The sequence below is a fragment of the Limanda limanda genome, chromosome 18 (genome assembly GCF_963576545.1).
Source record: "Limanda limanda chromosome 18, fLimLim1.1, whole genome shotgun sequence".
NCBI lineage: Eukaryota > Metazoa > Chordata > Actinopteri > Pleuronectiformes > Pleuronectidae > Limanda > Limanda limanda.
Window position 1 is genome coordinate 16389262 of NC_083653.1, and position 18021 is coordinate 16407282.

At 40.7% G+C, this 18021-nt stretch overlaps 2 protein-coding genes and 1 non-coding gene across 3 annotated transcripts; 2 read left to right on the plus strand and 1 right to left on the minus strand.

Moving 5' to 3' along the window:
* Positions 1-1508: 1508 nt before the first annotated feature.
* Positions 1509-6920, minus strand: LOC133024687 (cholesterol 24-hydroxylase-like). The gene is made up of 15 exons (XM_061091850.1): positions 6723-6920; positions 6564-6641; positions 6368-6449; positions 6150-6220; positions 5597-5683; positions 5307-5445; positions 5109-5219; positions 4861-5023; positions 4427-4492; positions 3939-4011; positions 3779-3863; positions 3546-3656; positions 3362-3450; positions 3184-3250; positions 1509-2438 (listed from the first exon to the last, which is right to left on the minus strand). The coding sequence occupies exons 1-15, from the start codon at positions 6866-6868 to the stop codon at positions 2268-2270; spliced, it is 1539 nt and encodes a 512-aa protein (XP_060947833.1). The 5' UTR covers positions 6869-6920; the 3' UTR covers positions 1509-2267.
* On the plus strand, positions 6867-17094 carry tmem214 (transmembrane protein 214). Its single transcript, XM_061092067.1, has 17 exons — positions 6867-6880; positions 9480-9756; positions 10751-10901; positions 11039-11173; positions 12097-12179; positions 12318-12423; positions 13307-13388; positions 13571-13672; positions 13986-14127; positions 14350-14441; positions 14630-14678; positions 14868-14975; positions 15851-15971; positions 16064-16160; positions 16232-16343; positions 16430-16548; positions 16675-17094. Exons 1-17 carry the CDS (start codon positions 6867-6869, stop codon positions 16802-16804), a joined length of 1920 nt encoding a protein of 639 aa, XP_060948050.1. The 3' UTR covers positions 16805-17094.
* trnat-ugu (transfer RNA threonine (anticodon UGU)) lies at positions 7014-7086 on the plus strand. The gene has a single exon. It is a non-coding gene; the product is annotated as a tRNA-Thr (tRNA).
* Positions 17095-18021: the final 927 nt, after the last annotated feature.

The following is an 18021-nucleotide window of genomic DNA, read 5'->3' on the forward strand; positions in this document are numbered from 1 at the left end:
TTCCACATTAGAAAAACACAGATCCACATACACACCCAACACACACACATGGGTTCAGACCATAGACTGTATATATAGAGGGTTCAGACATGCCTCTCTGTTAACTGAAGTTCCTTCCATTCATTGGGCCCCAAGTAAATATGAATTTGATTTAAAGGGCCAGTTATATTAACTGTGTAGTGAGCCAAAAATAAATGTGATTTTGTTTTGATAGAATGAGCCTGATGTATTTGTAAATATCTCCGTGACCCCAGGTCTCCTATCGCCATAGTTGGATCCCCATATTGCCACAGATGCCCAGAGCGGACCACCTGGTTAGTGGTTAGGGTTAGGTGTGCCTCCTGTTGAGATAAGGCCTTCATAATACTCCATTGTTATCGCTGCAATCTACACATCGGGTAGCTTTGCTTTTTTCAAGATCCTTTCTTAGGAGAGCCAGCTCATTCAGGATACAGCAGCCTGAGCTGCGCCTCACAGCCACAGAGTTGAAGGTTCAAATCTCTGTTTCATGTTCATGGCGGTTAAGTTATTAACTACTCTTACGTTGCCTCTGTGATAGACTGGCGAACTGTCCACGTTGTACCCTGCATGTCGCCCTGTAGCAGCTGGGATGGGCTCCTGCACCTCAAAACCCCTTAAAATACATTAAGTACGACTGGGAGATGAAGGTAGTGGTCAGCGTTGGCGCCTCACAGCAAAAGGATTCATGGTTTGAATCCCACTTTACCTCTTGGTGGATTGTGAATGTTCTATCCATGTTAGTGTATGCAAAGACACGCAGGTTGATTGGACAATAAGAATAAATGTAGGCAGTGTTTGTTTGCTAGCCTTGTGGTACCTGTCCAGGGTGTACCCCACCTTTCACCCAAGGCACTTGTCTGCTCAGATTGGCTCCTCCCACCCTCAAAGGAAAAGCATAAAGCATGGATAGCTAATGGATTATTTGGATTAATCCATTTATTGTTCTGTTACTATCAACTTCTGAATAATCAAACAATGGTGTATGATGATAATGTCTCTTATTGGGATAAAAGATGTTGACATATATCGCACCCAGATATTTATATTTGGTCCAAGCGGATCATTCAGGTCAAGTTTAGCCACTGTCACACTGTCCAGATGCTGGGATATGGAACGCAGTGTTGAAAAAGGCCAAATGTGCTTTGATAAAGCTAAGAGCATTAGTTTTGGTTTTAGTGTGCATTACCAACTGAGCTGCTGGAAGCTGTGCTGCTCCCACCCCAAACCAGTTCTTTGTACATGTGAACTTCACAATCACAACACAGATGTTGTTTTACAAGGAAACGCCAAGGTGGATGCAGCTGCAAGTGTCACAGCTAAAGATCCCCTAACCACTCAGCTTGTTTCACTTCCTGACACACATAACAGCCACAGCTGATCTGCAAGAGCTGCAGAGCAGAACGACAGAAGAGGAGAAGAGCAACTGGATGAAAGAACAGGAACATTTCAATCATTGGGCCCAAACAACAAACCCTGTCTGCATAAGGTTTTCATGTTTCTGCAAAATCGTTTTTAATCCACATACCATAAAAAATACCATGGGAAATCAGCAGTGGCAATGGTACAGACTTTGTAAGCATTGCTCTGAAAGGTGAGTTTTTAGGAATGGACTGTGCTTTGCGTTCCAGCAGACAAGCATAGGACACACGACCACAGCACCTTCACTCTGCATGTTGGCCACACAGCCTTTACAAAAAAAAACAGACCGATATTGATTTTTGAAGGCCTTGATAAAATATTTGATTTTAAATTTCTGATAGTCGTATATTGATTTCATTATCAAACCCTTATGACAAAGATAATAAACAAGTTTTCATAAAATGTACATAAAACGTAAACATATATGTATATATATTATTTTTTTCCCCGCATTGTTTAAACTGCATTATTTATTATATAAAATAAAGGTTTATCATATCCGCAGACAGAAAAAACTGATATATATGTCTATGGAATCTCCCCCATAATAATTTTCGTATTTTATATTGTGTTAAAGTAAGAGCAAATACACAAAATCTAAATGTTAGTTCAAGCAAATAGAAGTACATATTATACTGTAGCCCTGTAACCCTATTGGTTTCCCCATATCCCCTTTACTGTTAGGAAATAACAATAATCATGATCATTACAGCATTCTCATCATTCAGAAAGTAATAAAACAATCTGGCAGCATTAAAAAGTTAGAAAACTATTACCTGAGCAACCCAACAACCTAATTTCTTCCCAGAGACCATTGTGTTTTCTGCCTATATTACTGTGTGTTCATTCTTCTCGTTATAATTCCTGTGTCTGATAGAGCACACCACTCCGCTCTTTGGTCTGAGTGTGCCAGTGTCCAATATGTCAAAGGTCTCTCCGGGGGCGAGGGTGAAATCAAACCTCTGGATCAGCTTGGCCATCACCACTTTCGCCTCCATCTGAAAACACATTCAGGATGTTTATATGCATGTCTGAGGGGAGGTGTGTCTTCCTGTTTCCTGTTCTTTTGCCATTTCACCTGCACGCCCTGAGCTTAATTCTACCATCAACTTATCAGGCTTGTCTCAGTTTGTGAAGAGCGGTCCATCCTAAGAGAATCCACAAGATCATCATCCATCGTCTGTGGTAGAAATTCTACCGCTGCCTCCTCTATCCTGCACTTTGACTTTATGTTACTCTGCCTGTTATCAGTGTCTGTTGACCTCACCCCTGTTTGACGTGTGCCCACGTTAATAAAATATCTGCTATGCTCGTCATGCCCCAGTTCGCTGTCTGCTCTGTCATCTGGAAAACTGACTGTTGGAACACTGGCCTGTCCCAACCCGTCAGTCACGCCCCTGCTCTACATGTAAATAACACATACATCATTGCAAGGAATGTTTTTTTTTTCAATTTGTATGTGTGAGAGACAGTGACAGTGGGTCAAACCAGCACAATGTGCTCAGCTACATAATGAAATAGGTAATTACTCATTTGAAAAAAAATTAAAAATTCTACTACTCTACTATGACAGCCTTACAAAAATGGGAAACAATGTGAAGTGTAAAAAATGTCCAGATGCGTCCGCCGTGCATCTCAGCTGCGTTCACACCTATACTTAGAGCCACTTGTAAATCTGATCACCAGAGACATATGTGGATACCAAGTGTGTGTCACATTTATATACATTTTGTCAACACCCACCTGAGCAAAGTTCTGGCCGAGGCAGGAGCGCGGACCAAGGGCAAAAGGGTAGTAGCAGTAATAAGGCCTTGTAAAAGAGATAAGACACGACTCATGAAATGGACTTCCTTCTCTTATATGAAGCAAGCAAGAGACACAGTAGGAGTAAAACTGAAACTTGTCTTTGTATGCAACTCACTTAGTGGCATCTGGGTGAAATCTGTCTGGATCAAATTTCAGTGGGTCCTTGAAGAACTTCTCCATTCTCCCAGTCACATAGGTACTGAACTACATTTCAGAGCAATTCATTGAAAGATGATACAGAAACAAACTATAAGACATGTTTGGGTTTACATCCAGACATTCAAAAGGGAATGACTCACCATACAGGTGAATCCTGCAGGTATGTGGATGCCGTCTATGACCATGTCTTCAAGTACATCGCGCGATGTGGCTGGAGCTGTCGGATAGATCCTCAGAGTCTCCTTCAGCACCTGGGGGGAGGTTACAGTGTGGGCCTGTTGCTTAACACCTGCTCATTTCAGTTGATGACACTGGTTCGTCAAGATCTCTAGATGATTATGAGTTGAAATATTTCGTTTTTCATGGCATATACCTGTGAGAGGTAGGTCAGGTTCCCCAGGTTCTCATAGCTTATGTCCTGTCTCATCCCAATGACATCATCCACCTCCTTCCTCACCCTGAGGAACAAGACACAATTCAAGAAACAATCCTTCAGCAGCTACATTATTAATAACAAATAATGCTGTTCTTACTTCTCCAAAATATCCGGATGTCTTGCCAGCTCCATGGCGCAAAAAGCGAGTTGATTAGCTGTTGTTTCTTGGCCTGAAAATGTACAGATGACAAAAAATGTATTAGTGTTACTTTCAAACAACACACGTGACATTAAAGTGATTGTGTTCTTCATCTCTAAACAAAAAATAATTTACTCAATAGATCAGTTCACCCACAAACCGATACAAATTCACAGTTCAACAATAACAGCTACACCACAACATTTTATTTAATATCCTTGCAGATAGAAGAAAAAACAGTTTAGATAGGGTTTGGTCTCCATTCATTGGACCTACATAATAATATTTAACTCAAACACAGTGGTGGGCTATAAATATAATTTCAGAACTCATACTGAAACCGGTGGATAGACACATTTTACCGATATTTCGGGTTAAAAGTCCCTTTTACTAATTTCACGATTTCACATTAATGTCACAAACCAGGGCAGAAGCAACGGACTCACCAGCGATGAAGAACGTTATAAAATTGTCCAACATGGTCTCCTCCTCTTCTTTAGTAGCCCTTTCCTCTGGAATCAACAGAAAATGGAATCAACATGTCAACCAATATTTGACTTCTCAACTCATTTTAATATCACATATAATCATAGGCATCCATTTCCGATTAATGGGCATACTTCGTTACTTACAGCTACATATCTGTTTCTAATCAAATTTATTTTGCCTTTTAATATGGATAGATGATGTGTTTAGATGGATGTTTGTTGAAATGAAAAATGTTAAATGTGTTTTTACTTTCTTAGTTAAGCTGTCCACAACTCTCAATGTTCTTATCTAGATCCCATTGTTTGCAGCTGCCATGACTGATTACAACACAGGAACAATTAATCATAATTATTATCCAGTATAAAGGAGTGTGAACTTTAGGGACTGTAACCTTGGCCAGAAGCTTTGAGGATGTGCGTGAGGATGTCTCTGGGGATGTCATCGCCCATTTTAATGGCGTTCCTTCTTTCATTTAACCACCGAGCTCCGGTTGTGCGCAGCAGGCGGCACGCTTCCCTCACTTTTTTAATGAACGATCTGTTCTTTGGTTTGAACTGGAAATGAAGGATTTTAGGAAGTATAACAGTTTATGAACCTTTAATCATATTAACTCCAATCAAACTGGCAGCGAAGACATACCTCAAAAAAGACGTCTCGGAGATTGTGAATCATCCCTGTTAGACATGTCTCGATGGCTTCAGGGAAGGGTGAAGTATTATGCAGCAGGTCCAACTCCACACCGAAACCAATCTGAGAGTCAACAAGGAAACTCAATATTGAGTTGGTTACAATGATTGGAGGAATCTTCGCATAAAAAAAAGCATATTAACACAACACCTTAGCAATAACGTCCAGAGTAACACAGTTGAACATGGCGAGCATGTTGGCCTCAGTGTTACTGTCAGCAGCATCCGTTAAGCTGTTCATCAGTTTCTCTGCCCTCTCATCGAAGGTGCCCATTAGTCCTCTCAGATACCTGCAAGCAAAGAGAGGAAAAGCCTTCAAAAGAGTTGCCCACCTTCTGAAGAGGATCTGCCATGGCTGTAGACGCTGTAATAAAAATCAAGGTAAATGTAGATTCACCATTCTGTCTCTGGTTGCAGAATAAATCATAATAATAAACTCACAAGCTGCTGAACGCAGGGTCCATGATCCGCCGCTGTTTGTACCACTGCTCATGGTGCAGTGCTACTATCATGCCGTTGCCAAAGAACCTTGAAGAGAGGAATTGAACACAATTCTTATAAGTTCTTAATAAGGTTGCACATGATTTAACGGAACAAAACAATGAACAACGTCACACAAAAATGGACCGACAACAAAGTGGACATTACAGTTAGGGCTGACTGTTTGGTGCTGATGCCAATACTGATATTAGGGGGTAAAAACATTTCTGATACATACAGCTGATGTTTATACACAAAAAAGGGTAGTGTTCCCTAAGATGTTGCTATCAAACCTTCATCAAAATCTTTAGGGGCCTATATCGGACATTTTTGTGCCAACCAATACATCGGGGGACCTCTGATTCAATGTAAAATGATGTATCTCAGAAGCATCCGATCAGCATTTTGACAGTACCACCCATCACAAATATTGACATTGTTATTATTGACACGTTGCTAGGTGCGTTGACAACATGGTACTACTGTGTATACAGGAGTATCCCCGATTTATTACCTTTGACCAAACAGGTTGAAGAGTTTCTTGTAGAAGTTATCTTTGGGGTACTTGGGGGACATTAAGATTTCCTGAAAACACAAGAGGGGGGCCCACAGGAAGACATTTCCATTGACCTCTGCGCGCTTAATAATTGTGCTGATTCATGCTGGCCTTTGTACAGCAGTGCGGTGCTTATGCAACACAAATCAGTGGTTCCTGAAAGGTGTCGTGTTTACCTTGGTGGCTTCCTGACAGGTGACACCGAGATTAACGTAGTGAAGGATATTGATCCTGTAAACAGGCCCGTACCTCTCTGACCTGTAGGGGACAACTTACAGATGAGTTGGACACAATCGCAGTTACACCTGAGACGTGTCAGACTACACACATGTGAGGTTATTAACACACACACAACGAGAATAACACACTTACCACTCCTGGAATTTATCGTGGATCACTCCGCCACCGTTCATGACCCTCAGAAGCGTGGGTGAATGTCCGAGGAAGAAACTGCGAGGAGCAAAACAAGGTGTCAACAAGATCCCTGATGTTAGCTAGAGCTCGCATCAGAAACCGAGACACTTGACTTACTTGTCTCTTGGCGGCCCGGGGATGTGATCGTACTTCATGTGGATGTATTTGAGGTACACGCAGTAAGAGAGAAACACGATCGAAAGCAGAACAAGTAGAACCACCAGGATCGGGGCGGTCCAGCCCCACAGGACGGAGATCACCATGTTAGCGCCAAGGTAGCGCGGAAGTGAAGTGCAGATCGGTCGCTAGGTCGTTAGTGTGGCCAAAGTTAACTCGGTATCCACGACGTCCACGTGTACGTTTGCAGCTGTGTATAAAAAGAAAAGCTGTTTTCAATGCAAGTCAACGGGCTCCATAGCTCAGTGGTTAGAGCACTGGTCTTGTAAACCAGGGGTCGCGAGTTCGATCCTCGCTGGGGCCTCGTGTGGTATATTCCTTTTTCTCTTTAACAGTTTGTTTTGGATGTTTCCACTGCGATAATATCCCAACTTGCGTTTCCTCATTTCCGTCTTTTAACGGCCAATCCGTAAGCCCTATGTCCATCTTTTGTGGCGCCGCCCAATCGTGTCGCACCGTCTCCATCTTTCGGACAACCAATCAGTGAGTGTCTTGTCCTTCATTTGCGTGACGTGTCCGTTAATTTGACAAATTGATGGGATTTAATCCGGAGGTTAAATGGCGCCAAAATGTTTTTACTTTGTCAGGCTGCTCGTTAGCTCGTTAGCTCATTTATCAAACGGACAATCGACTGTCACACAGGTGCAGTGGTGGAATGTAACAAAGTATTTTTACTTCGTTACTGTACTTAAGTAAATGTTTACGTATCTGTACTTTACCTAAGTAAAAATAAAAGTGCATACTTTTTACTATTACTCCGTTACATTTTGCAGCTATTATCTATACTTTTACTCCGCTACATTTCTACAATATGTGTGTTACTCGTTACATTTTATGAACACAGTTTCGCCAAAATGTTGCTGTAACGGAGCGGCTCCGCCAGCGCTCCACACACGCACACACAGTCACACAAGCAGCCACACAAACGGCAACAAACATTTCCACTCTTCCTGTTAAAGTTCGTAGTTGATCACTATCTAACCATCAGCTACCCTGTTTAGCGCTTGGCCGACAGAGGGTGCCCACTCGTCAGCTCCGCATCTGGGTGACACACACATACGCACACACACATACGCACACACACGCACACACACACACACATACACACACACACACGCACACATACGCACACACACGCACACACACAAACAGTCACACACAGTGGCCGGTAAGCAGCCGTCCGGACCACTCCGTGAAGAAGGAGGAGGAGACGTTTCTTTAGTTTTAACGCCGCCACTTTATTTATTGTCTGTCCACCGGAGCAACACTCTCATCACCTCTAGGTGTTTGTTCACTTCTCGTATTCACACACTTCTTGCGCCTTTCCCACAATACCCAGGTGCACTACGTCACCCTTAAAGGGGCCGGCCATACCTGCAACAGCGCGTTTGGCAGCAGCACTACAGCCTTGCCTGTTTTGCTGAAACATTATTATTGCTTATAATTATTACTAGTAGTGACATCTGTAGAGGCATGAGTATTACCAGTAGCTATATCTGCATTCTTTATCAAAATGGCACAGCCTAGACATTGAGCGACAACCCATTGCGTGAGTACTTTTACTTTTAATACTTAAAGTAAATTTAAATGCAAGTACTTTTTACTTTTACTTAAGTAGGATTGTTGATGTAGTACTTTTACTTTTACTTAAGTATATATTTTCCTGTGTACTTGTACTTTTACTTAAGTACTAAACTTCAGTACTTCCTCCACCACTGCACAGGGGTGAACAGCTACTGTCAGATATATATTAAAATCACTGTTAATTATTCATTCGCTACAGATGACATTTGTTAAGTTGCCGGGGTTTTTCCCTCGTCTTTACATAAATCAAGCCACGTTTCATAGTAAGATCAAGACCTTACAAAATTATGTATAATTCATAATCATAATCTCGTTTGGCCGCCAATTTTAAATAGAGAGAATCAATGTGGTTTTGCCTATTGCATTTTGAATAATCATAATGTTACTGTAGCATCCAACTTGTAGTAAAGTATAACATCATTAGCAGCACTTTATTATGCCTGTATGGGAAGTAACGAAGTACAAATACTTTCTCACTGTAGATTTTTCCCATACCTGTACTCTTCTTGAGTATTTACTTTCCTGACGACTTTTTACTTTTACGCGATACATTTGAACACTAATTCCTTTACTTTCTACTTCTTATATTCTCAAAACTGGCTCGTTACTTGAGCAGCTGAGGTTGGCTTACCTCTCTCACTCACTCGCGGCCAGATGATGACGAAAAATTGATGAAGGAGCTCAGGGAGACCAAGAGGAGTTCTGAACTCTCTCTTCATCGCTATCAGTTTGTTCACCTCCCTGATCATCATCCTAATCTATCCTCCTCTTTTGCCCCATTATTTCACTTTTTCAGTCGCCCCTTAAGTCGCCCATTTCATCTGTCGTCGTCCTTTTGCACTGCCTGGCTTCTCAAACTCGTACTAGCAAAGGACACTTAATCTGGACTTGAGTGGACAAGGGCATTCCTGTGTTATTTCATGCATGGCTGGGTGTTTATTTTGCGATATTCTTGTAAAGCTTATGCTTATTTCTTCCTTTAGGAGAAGGCTCCTTTGATGACATAGAAGATGTCACTGTCAACAAAGGAGCCTTCTTCATTTAGGAGAGCTGGGTTCCAAGACCTACCCAAGACTCCAGCTTGATCTTCTATAACATAGTCTAGGTCCTCAGAGATTTCAGACTTAGAATCAAGACCAATAATTATATTTGCAATCTAGAGGCGTGTCTTACCAACGCTGCCTTGTTCCATCCGGCACCGCTGATCATGTCAGAGACAGTGTACGACTGCTTGGAGCAGATGGTGAAGAAACAGAAGAAGGAGCAGGTTCCACCAGCAGCCAAGCCTCAGAACAAGAGGCCCTCAACGAGTAAACCACCCAAGAAATCAAACTCCAGCAATGCAGTCGCCCCTCCGACGCACAAGAACCTCGAGGAAGCCTTCAAAGCTGTGAGTAACACACATTCTCAGGATTTTTCATTGAACGTATGAAAACCTGTCGTTGAGGAATGTGACACTGAGGTTTGTTGACAATCCAAAGGCCAGAGCAAGGAGTGGATCATGGTCACAGATTTTGAAATATTTGAAGATTTTGTGTGTGAATTTCCAACTTTTCTCCTTCAATTTTCGATTAAAAATAAAGACAAATCTTCATCAATATTAGTGTAAGATTTTTCCTGATGTTTCTGTAAAGTAAATGTCTTTGTAAAACCTCAAAGCCGCGCACTTCCTCATACAAACCTGGGTGCATCAATTAGGATTTGCATCACAAACTACATTCTCCAAAAATGTTGGTGTTATTTAAAAACCTCAAACAAATCTAGATATATCTACTTAAAAACCTCAAACAAATCTAGAAAAATCTGTGTAAAAAACAACAAAAATGGTTGATTTTCAGTGCTTAAGAATTGAAAACAAAATTCAAATGCAGTTTGTAGTTGTACTGCATCTCAGAACCATATGTACATCAATATATAACTTTCATGACTTAAATGTACAGACATGTAACTTACATGTTGAGAGAACGTTAAAGTAACGTTGATCAATAACAATCAACATAAACTGGGGCTACAACTAAAGAGGGAAGATTACAAAGTAATGCATAATGTGTCACAAATGATAATCATACAATATCACACAAACAATTGAGGCCTACTTAAGTTTAACCTCATGATCACCAGCACCTTTATATTATTTTAGACATATTTTTCTTATTTTAGATATTTTTCATGATATTCAAGGGTAATCTGGAAATGTGTTTAAATATCAAAGCGAATTTCGCGGACAAATTCCTCATACAAACCTGGGTAACAATGCAGAATTGTGGCAACTTTAGAACAAAATATCACACGCTGAGACACATATTCATCTTCACATAATGGACGTGTTGTTTCTGAGGTAACAGACAAGACTTATCCTCTCTTCTGTGCTGTTCTCTCTTCAGCTGGATGTCTGGGAGCTGAAGCAGCACCTGGCTCACAGTCAGACTCTGTTCCCAGACAATCCATCCATCTGGGTAGAAGACCTGGCCGAGTACCTCAACCTCAATCTGAGTGTGCCGGAGACAGAGCCCACCCACTGCAGCTGCGCTCACGGTCGGTTGGTTTTTCGATCAAGATCCAAATATGCAAAGTAATACAGGGGCAATTTTAATAGGACCTTTTATTTGTCAACAACCTGATTTTGAAATTGTTTTGCAGTGATGTCATATCCTCCTTTTTTCTCCCCTCAGACTACCCATACTGCTTCACAGGGCAGGAGCTGAGGGATGTGATCGAAGGCCTCATCAGAAGCTGCAGCGACGTTCTGCCACGTTTCTTCGACCACTGTGTTTACGCCATGCTCACAAGGCTGGACAGGCAGTCAGGTAAATACAGGAGGCTACGTGAGGAGGTGGAAGTGGTTCAGACGTTATCCCTCTTCCCTCGTTTGCTCTGTGCATCTTCAGTGTTATTTCCAGAGTAGATTCAGTACTTTAAAACCCCTTGTAGACGAATGTCGCGAATTCGCCTCAAACCCCATCTGGTCTTAATATACACACTAGCCCCTTGGGACTGTGCAGCAAAAGTTATTTTGAGGTATTAAGCTGTATTTGAAATACTGTGATGATGGAACAGCAATGATTGTACAGAAACATATGTTGTTATTCAATTTCAAGCAAAAGCAGCATCAATATAATAATCTACATACCAGAGACTTGAAAATTTGTTAAATTAAGGTTATGCCCCATTATGCCTAATGTCGCTAATTTGCCTCATACCAAAATGTATATATATTGTATATGCTACATTCAAATGAACAATCTCCACTTAAATTAACATCTGTATGACAGCCAAAAACACAAATAATTTTTTTTTTTTATATAATTGGAAATTAATTGAGGCAATAAGGGGTTAAGTTGGAGGACGTAGTTTGTGATGCATATCCTAATTAATATAAATCATTTGGTTAGAACATCACAGATTATGTGGCAGAAATATTCTAGTAAACTTGATCAGTTAAGGATAATAAACCTAATAAACTGGTTTTAAGGATGTCTGGGGTATTTTTGCTTTGATGAAGCAGCCAATAGTTGTGAGATAATAGGAAATGAGTTGAATAAGAATATATGGGCTCTGGCGTGAAACAAAGGTCCACTTGTACTTTCACCATGGATGCAATTACACCATCAGCATCAAGACCCTTCATCAAATCAGTGTTACATTTTGATTTTAAGGTCAGAGTATACAGTGATTACCAGGGAAGTTAAAAGTTATTTAACAAAATACAACATTGCTTTTCTCCCTTCAGGGGAACCACTTCATGGCTACAGAATTTGCATCCAGGCAATTTTAAAGAACCAACCCACAATAGCCACCCGAAATCTGCCAGATGTAAGTGTGTGTGTTGATTGCTTCACTGCACTGGTGTATGTGTGTGATTTCAGTTCCATTGTCCAATGTACTGCATGATTTGTTTTCTGCAATAACTGTGCAGTAATATGTCATATAAGCTTCCTCCTTCCTCCGCAGTATTTGGAGTTACTGCGGTCGGTTCAGAATCGCCCAGTGAAGTGTTTGACTATCATGTGGGCTCTGGGACAAGCAGTATTGTATGACCTCAGCCACGGACTAAGAGGTAACTAACAGACAAATACTGCCCCCTTCCTAAAAAATGACACACATTCTCACCACTACAAAAAACATCCTTGAGTTGAGTTAGCACAGTGTTTCATTGTTCTCACAAATTCACCGCATGCTCAGGGTCTGTCCTTTCTCCCACATTCCCAACTATCTCTGAGCACAGAAAGTCTGGGAGCAGGTCGAGTTTTGTAGTAAATTATTGTGCGGCAAATTTCAACCCAATTTTAAATACTTTACACAGAAAAATGTGTATTTATCCTCTCACGTTTATTATCTCAGTTCAACAGCTATATATGGTTAAACTGTAAAATATCAAGCCTCGATTCCATTTCTTTGACACATGTCAGTCGATATATATATATTGATATTACAATATCAGAATTAGCCTTTGGAAAATCCCTTACGGTCCGTCTCTTATAAAACACCTGGACGGGCTGTTTGAAAATGTGAAAACCCTCCCGTCTCATCATCAGGACTTTAAAAAGCAATGAAATGTTTCCTGTTTGAGCCTCAGACTGACTAGACTGAGAAGATATACAAACTTCACCTTAAATGTTTTCCTCTGTAATTTGGGAGGAAAAAAGAACTGATTTAAATTCTCAACACAAAATTGCACATGTAGCACATTTAACATGAGACTCAGAGTATTTGCAGGTTTAAAGGTGACTTGCTGGGCGGCTGTCATGCTGCTCCAGTTCTCATCACTCACTTTGTGTCACCGTGTTTCTTTAAATACACCATGTGTTCCTGGTTGCTTTTGCTCTGGCCTATTCTTTTTTAAATGGCGAACTGAAAAGACCCAGTGTTGAGTTGTTTAATACCAGAACTAACTGCTCCACCAGCACAAGGTGAATCAAGTGTTTCTCTGTGTGTTTCAGTGTGGTTGGGCATCATGCTTCCTGTGCTTGGAGTGAAATCCTTGTCTGCGTATGCCATTGCCTATCTGGATCTACTTCTCCTGTAAGTCTGGAGTAATATGAGAACTGTATGTTTCAGTTTTTATTTAGATCACGTAAAAAATATACAACAAAAACCTTCTCCTATTTGTTTTGACATGTTCTTTTCTGGATGTAATATGATTAAAATGAAACTGAAATCATGATCTTGAATCTCAAATCCTTTTGTTGTCCTTCTTCTTCCAGACTTCATCCAAACCTGAGAATGGGATTTGGCATCATGGGACCTAAAGAGTTCTTTCCTTTGCTGGATTTCGCCTTCATGCCCAAGAATGCCCTGTCATCAAGGTGAATGGAATCTAATGTAAAAATCGGATTCCCCTTTAAGCCCATGTGCAATAACATGACGATCAGTTTAGGAATAAGTGGGTGGTTGAGAAATTTCTCTGGATCCTTTAAAACACACTGAAGTGGTGGAGTTCACTGAGAAAGATCATTTATACCTTTTTTATTTAGTATCAAAACAGTTGTAAGCTCATCATCTCTCCATCAAAACAAACTGTAGAACTGATCATTTCATACAATTGAGTTTGAACACATATGACTCTGGTTTTTTCTAATCTCCCAAAAACACATATAACCCCATTTTGTTTGTGTTCAGTCTGCAGGGGCAGCTGAGGCGTCTGTATCCTCGACTCAAAATCCTTGCGTTCGGAGCCAAACCGAAGAGCACGCTACACGAGTACCTGCCGTCCTTTCTGTCCAGAGCCACGTCACACTGTCCTGACGCCATGAAGAGAGAGGTAAGACACACACATGTACTTACTGGCTCTAAAACATCAACGGAAAACATGAGGATTTAGTGTTATTCCTCCCGAAATAAAGACAATACACTTTTATTTGTTGGAAGTGGTGATTGATTTTGTCACTTTTATCAACCTATAAACTTCCCATTTAACTGTTGTCTTGGAGTTGGTATTGTTGGGACTGTGGCATTTAAAAGATTGTCTTCTTGCTCCTTGCAGCTGCTCAGAAGTATGACCAAGTGTTTGTGTGTGGACAAACTAAGTCTTGAAGTATGGAGGGAGCTCTATTCCAAACACTTACACCAGTCCAGGTTAGTTATAAACACTTCACCCTTCACAAAATGCTCTTATACATACACTGATCTCTACATTTTACGAGTGGTTGAATTTAACTTTTTCCTTTTTAAAGTGTGAATATGAGAAAGCAAACACTCAAATCTGAATTTTAAGATTAAGATCTAAGATTTTGAAGCTGATTTTCCTCTTTTCCTTTCTCCAGTCTGCTGTTGAATCATTTGTTGAAGTCCTGGAAAGATCTGCCACCAAAAGTATGACTCCCGCCATGACACAGATGGTTTTTAAGTAACAGAAAAGAATACAGAGAGAAACTGCAGCATAAATCAAGTCTAATATGTAATATTAAACCTAAAAGACTTCTTGGGTCTGAAATATCTTTTAAACAGTCTTTTTAAAATCGTCTTGTACTTGACTGCTGCCTTGTATTTGACCGTCTTTAGCTGCAGAAGAACCTTGAAGTAACAATCCAGTCGTTCCAAGTGAGCAATGAGATGTTGAGAGACACCTATGAGACTCCAGAGCTACACGAGTGCATTAAACTGTGTCAGGTGAGACCCACAGTGCAAAGCAGAATTTAACCACTGAGCACATTTGAGGTTTTATTTATTTATTTAAGATGGAATTAAACCTGCGGTGCCCAAACTCCTGATTACAACTGCAACACTTAGACCAGGGGTTTTCAATTGGTTTTGTCCCAGGGACCACCATTCTGACTAGAAAATAATCCGCGGCCCACTGATGTGCCTACGCGCGTGCGTGTCTACGTGTGTGTGTGTGTGCGTTCGTGCGTGCATGTGGATAGAAGGAAGTTTTAACATTTGGTTTATCATGTTGGTGTTATTTAAAAACCTCAAACATTTCTAGATATTACTACTTAAAAACCTCAAACAAATCTAGAAAAATCTGTGTAAAAAACAACAAAAAGGGTTGATTTTCAGTGCTTAAGAATTGAAAACAAAATTCAAATGCAGTTCGTACTGCATCTCAGAACCATATGTACATCAATATGTAATGTTCATGACTTAAATGTACAGACATGTAGCTGACATGTTGAGAGAACGTTAAAGTAACGGTGATCAATAACTATCAACATAAACTGGGGCTACAACTGAAGAGGGAAGATGACAAAGTAAAGCAGAATATGTCACAAATGATAATCATACAATATCACAAAAACAATTGAGGCCTACTTAAGTTTAACCTCATGATCACCAGCACCTTAATATTATTGTAGACATATTGTTCTTATTTTAGATATTTTTCACGATATTCAAGGGTAATATGGAAATGTGTTGAAATATCAAAGCGAATTTCACGGACCCTCTGCAATGCCATCGCAGACCACCAGGGGGCTGCGGACCCCCGGTTGAAAACCCCTGACTTAGACTATCGAAAACAACGATTGTTTTGCTTTTGCCACCAGAACCTGCAGGTGAAGATGAGTGGTCGCGGGTTCCCCTGGTCCAAGCTGCTCATGGTTCTTCTGTTTGTGAATCTTGCCGTCATCCTGGCACACAACGTCATACCTCCCGGCTCCTTCACAGGTCCGTCTTTACGGCAGAACTTCCACGTCTGGATCTGGACTTTTAATTTGTTTGTTCTTTAAGGGTCATGTGATGGTTGCTGTGTGTTTCAGATTCCAGCACGGCGAAGTATCTGCACGATTCAGGGGTCACGGCCGTATTTCAGCAGGCCTGGGGCAAAATAACAGTCTATTCAAAACAGGGCTTCAGGTACAAATCCTTCTTTAAACTATTTGTCTAATAACTGTTCATGAAAATCAACCATTTAACTTGTGTTTCAGCTTTTTCTTTAGCTGGGTAGCGACAAACACCCCTTATGATTACTCTGAGCGTGTCCTGGGGCCACTTATAACCCAGGCCATGGAGAAGTCAAAAGCAGCATCCATTGAATGGGTAAGAGTGAATATAAACAAACATACAAAACTGTCACTTGTTCATATTTAAGGTGTAATCGCTGATCAACTCTCTTCTTTGCTCAGGTCTACACCAACACTCCAGACACTGTGTTCCAGGTGTTGTTGTATGTGATGGAGCTGCACCACCTCCTCCATCTCAACTACATCCTGCCAGCTCTGGCTTTTTTGTCCTTGATTTATAAGTAATGTTGCTCTGAGTCTGTTTCCATAGCTAATGGAAATAAATGCAAGATTATATTTGGCTTTATTTAAAGCTCTGGTAAATAACGTGATAGAAACTCACCTGCCTCTGTGTTTCTCTCTTCCAGGGGTTATGTGACCTGTCGGCAGGGCCACGCCGTGACCTTCGCCTCTTCAACGTGGCAGCTGCTCCAACACTGGACTTCCTCCATCAAGACGTGGGCGCAGGAGCTGCTGACTAACTTGTACACACAATAAAAAGCACAAGAGGGCTGTCCCTCAGTACACAGGTTCCTCTCTGAAGCCATCACCGGATTAGACCAAACCAGCGCTCTCTCAGCAGGAGCCGTCTTCTGTCTCTTGTTTCGGCAAAATGTTATCAAATCAGTTTGCTGATGTATAGAGGTTTGTTTTCTACCGATCCTTTTTGTCACTGCTGGATGCTGAGGTCGTTTCTTTCTCTCTTTCTTTCTTTCTCTCTTTCTCTCTTTGTCTCTTTTTCTCTTTCTCTCTTTCTCTCTTTCTCTCTTTCTCTCTTTCTCACTCTCTCTCCCTGAGTTTTCTTCTGCAAATTTCAACTGTTGCTTTAACAAATTGGGTAATTTATAGAAGATGTAGGTTTGTAGATGATTTATAAGCTGTTTTTATTTAAAGATATATTAAAAACTAAAAAATTTTGAAACTTGCTAAAGGGCAGGGAAAAGACAAAAGAAATATATTCCAGACTCAGAGACCTCATCAGCTAAACTCTGAGGACCACTTCGCACCGATGTGCCCCCTGGACCACCTGCCCTTCCTGTTCGCTCTCCCCTTGTCCGCCTTAGTACCACCGGCCTTGACATGCGGAGGAAGAAGGCAGAAGAAAAAAGATCTTATTCTTTGTTATGTGTGTAAATAATGTAAAAAGTTTTAAAATAAAGTATTGTTGCAATAGTTGAAAGCGGAAATTATTTTGTTACTATATTTAATTTTATCAGTATATTCATTCAGTATGTTTTATCTTTTAAAGTTTGTTATTTAGTTTACTTTTCCCAAAATGTAAGCAATCTTTGTGAGCATTACTAACAGAATGTTTACCATTTGGCACTGAGGTATTCTCTATGAGTCACTGTCCAATTTGTATCAAATATAAAGGGACATTGAAAGATTCATAATGCTAAGTAACAGTTTGGGTAAACAGGCACATGTTGCAGACGGGAGTTTATCCAGTGTTGTATTATTCAAATTAATACAATAAAAACTGCATCCTATAACTTATGACCTGCACCAGGATCAGTTTCAATTCTTGAATTTTTCAATTTTTTTCAAAATTTCCTAAATGTTCCCTTCCCCTCTTCTCCCCCTTCTTTCTTCTTATTCCCCACCCATAGTAGCATAGTGTAACAGTGTGGTTAGAGCCCAGGTCTTGTAAACCAACAGGGGTTACGAGTTTGATCTTTGCTGGGGCCTCCTGTCATGTTATTCCACTGTGATGT

What these genes read in the sequence shown, in the direction of transcription:
- tmem214 (XM_061092067.1), top strand. An exon ending in TCGAGGAAGCCTTCAAAGCT is followed by an intron (nt 9,757 to 10,750) that starts GTGAGTAACACA and finishes TTCTCTCTTCAG; the next exon opens with CTGGATGTCTGGGAGCTGAA. An exon ending in CCACTGCAGCTGCGCTCACG is followed by an intron (nt 10,902 to 11,038) that starts GTCGGTTGGTTT and finishes TTCTCCCCTCAG; the next exon opens with ACTACCCATACTGCTTCACA.
- LOC133024687 (XM_061091850.1), bottom strand. Translation starts at nt 6,868, where the DNA reads ATGGTGATCTCCGTCCTGTGGGGCTGGACCGCCCCGATCCTGGTGGTT. An exon ending in CACGATAAATTCCAGGAGTG is followed by an intron (nt 6,450 to 6,563) that starts GTAAGTGTGTTA and finishes TGTCCCCTACAG; the next exon opens with GTCAGAGAGGTACGGGCCTG. An exon ending in CCTCAAAGCTTCTGGCCAAG is followed by an intron (nt 4,493 to 4,860) that starts GTTACAGTCCCT and finishes TGTTGATTCCAG; the next exon opens with AGGAAAGGGCTACTAAAGAA.